The 10,545-nt window shown below is 47.8% G+C and overlaps 1 protein-coding gene across 6 annotated transcripts in view; it reads right to left on the reverse strand.

The window, feature by feature from the left end:
- Window positions 1-10,545, reverse strand: part of PAMR1 (peptidase domain containing associated with muscle regeneration 1) — a 149,299-nt gene that overhangs the window by 64,738 nt on the left and 74,016 nt on the right. The window contains exon 1 of one of the 6 annotated variants that reach the window (XM_019639501.1): window positions 5,423-5,764. The exons of 4 other annotated variants lie outside the window; for them this stretch is intronic. In XM_019639501.1, coding sequence (XP_019495046.1) covers window positions 5,423-5,495 — 73 coding nt within the window. In that variant the 5' untranslated portion in view covers window positions 5,496-5,764. Of the gene's footprint in view, window positions 1-4,575; window positions 4,637-5,422; window positions 5,765-10,545 lie in introns of those variants that run through there. One more of the 6 variants, XM_019639505.1, reaches the window with a different exon arrangement.

Here is a 10,545-nt window from a genome sequence, read left to right on the forward strand (position 1 = left end):
CCACATCCACTCTGCCTCCACAGCAGTGAGAACATGACCTTACTTAGGCTATTTTAAGTACTTGAAATGTCCAAGGGATAACCAGATTTCTTTACTAACACCATGGTCTCTTAGGATCTGGCCAAAATACAGCCTAGTTGGACCCACTGCTTACTATGGCAGTGTTGTGTAGTGTCTTGGGGGCATATGTTTTGGAGTCAGACTGTCTGGGTTCAAAACACGATGTCCAGATATGTGACCTGGGCAAGTACTGAACCTCTCCCTGCCTAAATTCCTTCATGTGTGAATTGGGGATCATAACACCGCTACTTACCTCTTAGGTTTGTTGTGATGATTAAATAATACATGTAAAGCCTACAGGTGAGTGCTTGGTATTTACCACAAACACAATAAATTATTTCAGATCGGGTCCCTTAGGTATGATAGGAGCCCCCTTCAAAGAGGCTTCCACTGTCAGTGTTTCCACCATCAAGGGTAAAGAGCATTATGAGAAACCAACCCCTACCTACTTCACTTGCAAGCCACATGTTTCACCAATAACTGCAACCAAGAAAAACAGGAGTAGAAGTTGTGCAAGGAGTAGTAGTAAGTCCCATTGATTTAAAAAGTGGAATACTTCCAGCCAACTCTAATTTTCTGCTTTCCTTGAGTGGTTTTGTTTACAAGTGTGAGGTTTGGTTTTTCCTACATTTTTACTTCTTTCTCTCCATTATAAAACTAATGTTTTGGCCGAGAGCTTGTGATGACTGACAGAGTTCCTTAAACACAGACCAAGCTTGGAATGTGACAGACTTTCTGCCATTGATCTGGTAGCTTTCAAAGGTCTGGCTGGCCTCTGGGTCCTCTGCCCTAGAATTCAGGAACTAAGAACTGTAAACACCGAATTCCCCCTACCCCCACCCCCACTTTAAAATAAAATAAGAGAAGAGGAATCTGGACTCTTGTGACTTTCAAATATCCACAGAGTGAGGGTGACAGGTCCTCCCACATGACAGGAAAGGGGTCCGGGCAGGGGGGAGAGCAGGGCATAACCTTCCCTCATTTATCATTGAAATGGCACTTCTCCTAATCTGCACACACCCCAAACCAAATGCAGCTTCTAGAGCTGTTCTCTGAGGAGGCAGGTAGAGAAGTTTTCTTTTGCATCAGGACTGGCCACCCCCAGTGGAGCAGATGGAAATAATTTTCTCACTTAAGGCCAATCATTAGGTCCCACAGACACCATTATCTCAGCCACTTCTCTCTAACCAGCGTAACCCAGATGTAAATTAGTTTAAGTCAAACCCACAATCCATGCCAGTGGCATTCCAAAGCCCTCCCTAGGGCATCTGGATATTTCCAAGGGAATTACATGCTCTAGATCACTACTGCTTCTGGGCAACCATGTCTGAGGGTGCTCTGTCGATAGTTTATTGGACATAATACCCTGCCTCATCCTCAATTTCCACCAAAAGCTCACTTGCACCAAAAGGCAATCATGAGAGTAAAACATTTTACCACAGAGCTGGAGGTCACAGAGGTGAGATTATGTTCCACAAAACATGCAAGTTAAAACATAGTCATGTTCCTGCTTTTAAAAGTCCTCCTCAATCCTTAAGAGCTGTACTCACTTGCGTTTCTCCCCATTTAGCACCTAGCCTTCTACCTCCTCTCTTTCACTCTTCCTTTCAGCCCCGTTCCTCTCAGGAATGGAGGTCAAAACCTCAAACGCCAGTAGGGACAAGCAGGTAACCTACATGTGGGTTGAGAAGGTGGGGCGTCAGGCCATGGAGAGGACCCAGACTGCCTCAGAGCATTCAGGTTCAAAACATTGGTAAGTACTGTGTCCCACTAAATACTTCTACAGGCCTTTTGGCCTGACCTTCAGCTCTACAGTGTCCCTCTTTGTCACAGCCAGCCAAGACAGAGCAAGAGGGTCACCAAAACTAGAGCTGGCAAGGACTCTCCCCTCCACCCCCATGTGTCCTGAAGCCTTGCCAAGATGAGACGGGCTTCAGTGTAATCAGTCAATCCGTTCCATGTGTGAGCTGGCGTCAGCCTGTACCAGGTGAGCTTGCGTTCAGGGCTCGTCTGGGCTCCCCTGGGCTCCACTAATCTGTGCATTCTTTTTTATTATTATTGTGGCAAAAGAAAAGTAACAAAATTTACCACTTTAATCACGTTTAAGTGTATAGTTCAGCGGCTTGTGCAATTCTCATCACCACCCATCTGCAGAACTTTTTCATTATCCTAAACTGAAACTCTATGTCCATTAAACACTGACTCCCCATTCTTCCCCTCCCCAGCCCCTGGGAACTGTCCTACTTTCTGTCTGTATGACTCCTCTAGGTACCCCCATAGAAGTGAAATCACACAGCATCTGTCCCTTTGTGTCTGGCTTATTTCACTCAGAATAACGTATTCAGGGTTCATCCATGTTGTAGCATGTGTCAGGGTTTCCTTCCTTTTTAAGACTGAGTAGGATTCCATTGTATGTACACGCCACATTTTGTTTATCCACGGATGGACATTTTGGGTTTCTACCTTTCAGCTGTTGGGAGTAATGCTGCTATGAACACTGGCTTACAAATATCTGCTCCAGTCTCTGCTTTTGCTTCTTTTGTGTTTATACCCAGCAGTGAAATTGCTGGATCAAATGTCTAATTTTTTTTTAAGGAACTGTGCCTGTGTATCCTTGAACAGGTCACAGAACCTCTCTGAATCTCATGTGTAAAACAGGGAGAATAACAGCACTACCTTATCAGGCTAGACTGAGAACTAATGCACAGAAAGCATTTGGCTCAAAGACTGGGCACATCATAAATCTTCATAGGCGCTTAACTCATTGTCCTCTGAATCTGAGGCACTTAAACTTGATCTTGAAAGTCCCTCCCAGCTTCAAAACTCCATGATCCCACCATTAAATTATGTTCCTGTTGGAGAAGCCAGGAGTTCGGAAGAATATGCATCAGGGGAACACTCCCTTCACAGTCCCCACACAAATCCACCCCTGCCAAGAAGAAGGCCCAATTTTCATAGCTCTCTCTCCTTGGAATTTGCCAACACATCCCATTAAAAACCAACATCTAATTTTTCTCGCCACTCCTTCCCCCCTCGCTTTCTTTCCACAGTCCCTTCCTCAGCTCCTTCTCCTGCCCACTGAATATCTGTGCTTCAAATTATCTTCCCCAGTTGCCTTTATGTTCGCTCCCCACAAGCTAATGTCTGTTGGAAGCAACACTTGCGCAGTTATCCATATTAAGGTTTCGTTCCCCAGAGTCCCATATTTTAAATGAGTTTTTCCTCTTGGGCAGAATCCTGCTGGCAGAGCTACTGCTATTTGGTGAAGTCAGTGGAGTTGGGTTTCTCCCTCACATGCTGTTTATGTTGGGTTATCGCTTGGCTTAATGTTTGGATTCTCATCCTCCAACATGTGTCCCGTGCCGGTGAGTAACAAAGACCTCCCGTGCCATCCCCGTGGATGTTTACATTTCATCAAATACTCATTTGAGAAAAGCAGTTCGAGGAGATACCCTTCCAAGCATCTCTTGATGGGGCCAGACTTAGATTTCAGCAGGGAGTCGACTCCCTCACTACTTAAAGGAATATTTCCCTTCTCCATGCTACTCCTCTGTCTTCCCTCTAACTCGGATGGCTCCACGGCTGACATACCCTTGCTAGACACGGGAAGTTGCTCTGCGGTTCAGTCAGCAGCTTGGCTGCCAAGAAACCACGCACCCTCCCCGAAGCTTTTCCATAGCAGAAGGTAAAAGAGATTCTCAGGTCAGGAGCAAATGGGTTTCTCAGATCCTGGGCAAGGAAAAAGGGGCAGCTGAGCTTTGTTTTTTTAACTTTTATGGGTTTGAGTGGCCTCACCTGCTACATTATAAAAGCAAAGAAGCAGGAGGTTGTGGATGCAGCCATGAAGAAGCTAGTCCTCCGAGTCCCGGTGCTCTGGGAAGGAGCCTGGCTCCTGTGGTGCTGGGCTGAGGCCGCCATGCTTGGAGGTTTGGCTCCAAAAGGCAGAGATGGAGCAGGGAGGAATCTTCATGCAAAGTCGTCACCTTCCCCCTGACCCCCAACCCCTGCAAATATCTAGGTTATCAGGCCCCTCATGGGCCCCTGTTTTTTTTTTTTTCATTATTATCTTTGAGCTGCTCCAGATGAGACAAAATTCAAAGGAAATACTCTCTCCAGCTTGAGTCCATCACCAAGGATGATTTCACCTAGGGTAGACAGGCCATAGGTAGGTAGAACGTATTGACCAAAGGGAGGTTTTATTCATGTATCTTGGCTTTTTGTTCATCGTGCAGGGATGATAGTGGAGTCCCCCTTCTATACAGTGGTTATTGCATTTAGCGCCCTCACCACCCTACGTAGCCTGTTTCATTCTTGGGGAACTTGCCAGCTAATTGCAGCAATGGAGCCCCCGCCCCCCCCTCCGCCCCCCTAGTCTGTAGAGCCCAGGTGACAGGTAACTGACTAGCCCAGGTGACAGGTAACCAGAAGGAAGGCAGCAAAAGCTCACCAAAGTCCCTGCTCCTACAAAAAGCTGCCCTGTTTTCTCTTAGCTGCAACATTGCAACCTGTTCTTACCTGCTGACACCTCGACCCTCGAGCCATGTAAGGACAGATGCTCCTAAGAAGTCCGGTTCCCTGCCTGCCAGCGAGCAATTACACAGCAAGCCTGCCAGCCCCTTGCTTCTGCCCTCAGCTGGGTCAAGAGGCTCCCAGAAGCTCTGTGTCTGGTTTCAGCCTCATTTGCCCCAAGAGCCCATTTGACATGGGTTTGTGGCTCAGAAAATGACATGTGCAAAACACAGAAGCCAGAGCCCTTTCTAAATAAACACTACATCCCCAGAAACAACTTGCACTTTTAACCTCAGCGTTTTCTTCTTTCTCTTTCTTATCAGGAAGGAAATGTGTATATGCTGAGTGAGTAAATCTCCCATGCTGGACAGGAGCTGTTCTGAAGGGATGTGACTGTCAGATCTCCCCAGCGAGGCGCACAGGAGGAAAACCCTTGCTGCAAGCCCTGCTCTCTAGCCATGTCTCTCCTTCCCGCTCACCTCTGAAAAGGCTCTTTCCTGGGGAAACTTGGCTTTTATAAGTCAGAGTGCGTAACCCAGACTGGAGAGATGCCTCGATGTAATTTTATGCTTTAAAAAGCTAAACAAACAAACAAACAAAAACCTAGAGCTGGTAGGTACCCCTTTCTGAGACAGAACAGTCTCACAAGTTAGGAAGACAGAACCGTGTCACATTCTCAGGGAGGGCAACAGGCGCTCCAGCACCACCAACCAAGAGTCAAGGGTATGGCTAGAAGCCCCCCACCGTAGCCCACCCTCAGGATCAACTCTTGGGACTTCCCAGCCCCGCTCCCTATGTACCCCAGCAGGGAGATGCCCCCTGCTGGGGGGGCCCTGCCGGCTACTCACGGTACCTCTTGGCAAGGATGAGATGAGTAGGAGCTGCAAGTAAGTGAGCCCCAACTGCGTCCACCAGCCCAGCTCCATCGTCCCCGCGGCCGGTACCGGGAGCGACTGCTGGGGAGGGACCTAGGGAGGCTGGCGGGCAGGCGGTTCTTACAGGGACCTCCCCAAGCCCCAGCTGAGCGGGAGCTCGGGTTTCAGCTCGCCAGGCTCTCCCATCCTCATCCAAGGGAACCACGTTAAGCGAGAGAGCGACGTCAGCCCAAATCTCTCCTCTCAGCTGCCTTAACCCTTGCGGGGCCTGGGGAGGCGCGGCCACGCAGGGAGGCTCCGGGCTGTGGCGGGAAGGGACACTGCGGGGCACGACGGCCAGCCCAGGTCAGGCTGTGTTACCTGGCCAGGTTGAGGGAGGGGCGCGGCTGGCAGGCCCCTGTATGGCTGGAAGGGGCAGAGGTAGGCGGGGCTGTGGGGAGGCTCAGGTGTGGCCTGAAGCCCCAGAGACATTCCAACCCCCTCTGTTCAGTAGCCTAGGATGGGAGCTGCCCCTGCCAACCACAAGCAGCCTTGTGGGGAGGAGGCCCTGGTGATGGGAGGAAAAAAGGAGCCAATCCTCTTCCCCCTTCTATGTCTGCCCCCAAGCTCTCTTTCCCCCTAAGCTCTCCTTCCCTGTGAGCTTTTGCTCCAGGGGATCCGTTTGGAAACCTTATCTTTTGCATCTATGGGCTACTGGAAAAATTCATCTTCCCATGGTGCCCATCCTGGCGAGTCCAGCAGCACTAACAGCTCCTGTGCACAGGGTATAAAATTCTCTACTGGTTCGGACGTTTCTTATAGCGACACCTTACATGTATTAACTCGTTTATTCCTCACAAAAAACCTATCATCTCCATCTTACAGATAGGGAAACTGAGTCACTGAGCATGCAATAGCTCATCCAAGGTCACACAGTGAGTAAATGTCAGAGCCAGAGTTTGGACCCAGGCAGCTTGGGTCCAGGAGCTATGATCCTGGCCCCCGGGCTGTACTGTTTCTAAGGATGCTGTGAATACCGCATTTATTTTCACCATTATGGTCACCATGTACAATAGATGGTATTGTCCACATAGTATGGATGCAGATAAGACTCAGAGACTAAGTGACGTGCGCTGGGTCCCCTGGCAGAAGTGGCAAAGCGGGAATCACACCCAGGTCTAACTCCGGGAAGAGCTGGGGCTTTAGGCCATGCTTAGTCCCAGTTTGTCTAATCAGATGAACAACCAAAGTTGGGAGACGTGGCCATTCAGGCCCAGGGCAGCGGGGAGGTTTCCCTGAGCTGGGGAGCTTGACCTGAGGCCTCTCAGTGCATGGAGGGAGTGGGGAGAACTTTCTAGAAGACTGAATTTTGGCCAGTGACACTAGGAAATAATGAGTATTTACATGTTTGTATTACATGTTTATATTTTTTCTTTTCCCCAAAGGATTCATGGCAACAGATACCATTAAAATGCATGTTAAACAGCACACGCGCACGCACGCGCACACACACACGCCAACCCAAAAGGATAGACAATATGTATAGTTGGGATGTGGCAGAGAGCAGGAAAGAGGAACAGTGTGGTCGAGGCGATTAGATTTTATTCCGTAGTTAATGGGGGATTCTGGCAGTTTAGGAGCAGAGAGTGCTGGGCCCAAAGCAAAGTCCTAGGAAGAAGAGTCACCCTGGTATTCAGACGAGGTGTGGAGGAGGCCAGGACTGGCACCGAGAGAACAACGGGGACTGTGGACGAAGGCCTGGAGTTAGGAGTAAGCAATGGGAAAGGAAGGGAAAACGTGATAGGAGACCTGGCGGGGAAGGCAGAATCCCCAGGTAGGGCCCAGCACAGACTGGATGGGCAGAAGCGCTGACAACAGGTGCTCCTCTCAGGGAGAAATTCCTAAATCTGAGCTGTGCTGCTGGGCCCACTGCAGTGAAGGGACTGGGAGCAAGAATTCAGCAGTCTGGAACCTGGGTTCGATTCCTTGATTCACTACTTCCTGGCTGGCTTTAAGTAAGCTAACTCACTCTCTGAATCTGTTTTCTCATCTACCAAATGGAAATAATCATTAAACCTACTTTGTTGACTTGAAAAAATTTGATGAGATTATGTATAGCATAGGGCCTAGCTCATACTAAATGCTCAATAAAGATGAATCATTATTTGTAGTATCTTTTTGAGACTAAGCCCAAGGAAATCCCATGGTAGGAGCCTCCTTCCTCGCCCTCAACTTCCCTCTCCAGATGAAATTTGTTTAAAACAAGCACCAAGAGTAGCCCTAAAAGTGGGGGAAATACCAAAGGGCAGCATATCTAAGCAGAGGTTAGACGAGGGAGGTCTAACCTCGTTGCTGGTCAACCAGCCCTATCTAGTCCTTTAGTGATGGGAGTGGGGAGCAAGTGAGTTGGTTTCCAAATAACTGTGGGTGTTAGAGTCTCTCAGGACTCTGTTTCCACCATCAGCTGACAGTACCACTTCCTTCCCCCCTTTTCTGCCCTCCCCCCATACACACACAATCTCCATGAGTTAATAATACCCAGTAGCCTCTTCCCTACAGCAATTAGACCCTCAACAGGGTGGGGCCCAGGTAGTAAACTTGACTGCATACTCCCTAAGGAAGTCCCTCCTGCCAGGTAAGCCTGGACACCAGCCCTCACTTCTATTCCTGGAATTCTCACAGGAGTTGTTGTTCCCTGCTAGTTTGTTGTCATGAATTTGGGTTTGCAAATTTCCTAGGGCTTTGGAATCTGAGAAGGAATTCTCAAAAGGGAGTGAGACACATCTCTCTGGGGACCTCGAAGCAGTGATCAGATAGCACCCTGTTGAACTTGGGCTGGTAGAGGAAGAGGGAAGCTACTACAACTTTGACACAGAAAAGGTCAGGAGTTTGCCTGAGGCCGTACAGCCCTACATAAATTTTGATTTTCCCACACAACTTTAGCTTCCTCTTTCCCAATTATGGTCAACTCCATTTTTCATATTGATAGTTTAGTATTGCTCTAAATCAAGGGTTCTTAACCTGAGGTTCTTCTCGACGTCTATTGGGAGGGCGTTTTTAGAGGGCCTTTGAACATCTGCAAATTATATGCAAAAATTTTGCATGCATTTTTCCGGAGTAAGAGGGAGCCATAACCTTCTTCAAAGTCTCAAGGGGATCTGTGAACTCCCAACTTTTTTTAGAATCACTGATCTTCATAAGTTGACACTGAAAAATTGACCAAATATTTGTTGGATTGGGGAAAAGTATATACAATTGTTGAGTCTGTGTTATAAACTGCACAATGGATATTTGGAGGACCCTCCTCCATCCCCAGTTTCTCTATTTCGGCCTTAAGAATATATGCTCTGCATCACATTGCCTAGTATTGAATCCAGCTGGACCACTTACTACCTTTGTACACCTGGGAAAGTTATTTCACCTATGATGGCCTCAGTTTTCTCATCTGTTAAGTGGAAAGAATCACGGTACCTAACCCCATAGGGTTGGAGTAAAGAGCTCCAACAGTGCCTAAAATATACTATGCACTCAATAAACGTTGGCTGTTTTTATTACCATTATCTCTCCCTTCTGCCCTTACCTTCTACACCCACTTCTGGGGGCAATAAATCAACAGAAAGGCTATGGGTGAAAAGGCAAAGTGCCATGCGGGGTAGGTCACCCATTTAATTAACAAGTCATGATACCCACTAATTTTCTCATGAAAAGAGGAGGCACTCTAACAAAACCTGTACCTTTTTCAGTGCGACCAAGGAGGCCGGTTGTACATGAATACATAGAAACAGCAGAGAAGGCTGTCTTGTGATTGCTAACAGCTCCCCATTCTCCAAGCTGTAACTTTTGCAGATCAGCAGCTGAGGAGCAACCACATAGTGAGTGGAAAGAGCTGGGACGGCACTGGTCTGCAAACCTGCGAGACGCATCCCGGACTCCTGGTAACTAGTTTGGTTTTCATCAGCTGCACAAAACACAAAGTTCAAGTCAACCGGGGCCAGAGATGGAGAAGGATAGGTCTGTGGAAAAGACAAAGGGCCCTTCCACCGTGCCTGCTCTAACTGGCCCCACCATGGAAGTCTCCAGCTCTAATAAATACCGTCTGTTCACCTACACAACAAGCAATCATGTTCTGCCTCCAGGTCTGGCTCAGCTCCACTCTCTTTCCACTGGGAGCCACGCAAGGGGGTAGATGCATCTGTGGTTCTTTCTCTGGCCGCATTCTTCTTGCTCTATGTCATTCTTCATGCAAATGGCTGAAAGCCAGCGGGCCCCTCCTTCATAGTCAATGTGTCCTGAATCACTTGGGGAAACCCGCTCTTGACTTCCATATGTATATTTATAAACTTCAATTTAATGAGTAATGTTGTCAGCTAGGCAACTAAATGGCAAAGCATTGCAAAGAACACAGGCAAAAAAAATCTGACCACAACCCAAGTGGCTAGCTTAAGAGTTACACGCTGTTGAGCCCTTTTGGGTGGGGAAGGAAACTAAAAGAATAACTCCAACAGAAGGCCACAGCGTGGCACAAAGACACTGTGGTCATCAGACCCCAGTATGAATCAAGACTCTACTGTCTACCAGCTGTGTGAACTTGGGCACATTCACTGGCCCCTCTGAGCCTCAGTTTCCTCATCTGTAAAAAGGAGGTAATAGTTACCTTATAATTTTGGGGAGAAGATTAAATAAAGCTGGCATACATAGTGGCAGCTCAATCAATGTTCACTATTATTACATCAGTGAATATCTAATCTTAGAATTTTCCAAAAATTCGCCCTTCAGATATTTAACTGAAATAAAACTGAATAGGTACCATTTTCCTTGGGTCTGGTGACATAAGTTAGGTCATGTTCCTCTATCGATTTGAAGCAAATGCACATCTGAAAAAATATTGCCTTGCACATTTGTGCTTTTAGTGGGAGGTCGAGGGAAAGAGTGTGCATTTGTTTGAAGACAAATTGAGAGGCCTGTCCTGAGTGGACCCTGTCCAGGTGTTAAAATACAAATCATTCTGGGCCGGCCGAGTGGCGTGATGGTTAAGAACTGGCTTGGGATGCCAGAGGGCCCCGGTTCAGATCCCACATATGAGGGCCAGTGACACTGCCCTCCACAGCTAAAATGCTGAACA

The sequence above is a fragment of the Hipposideros armiger genome, unplaced genomic scaffold (assembly GCF_001890085.2).
Source record: "Hipposideros armiger isolate ML-2016 unplaced genomic scaffold, ASM189008v1 scaffold_44, whole genome shotgun sequence".
Lineage (NCBI taxonomy): Eukaryota > Metazoa > Chordata > Mammalia > Chiroptera > Hipposideridae > Hipposideros > Hipposideros armiger.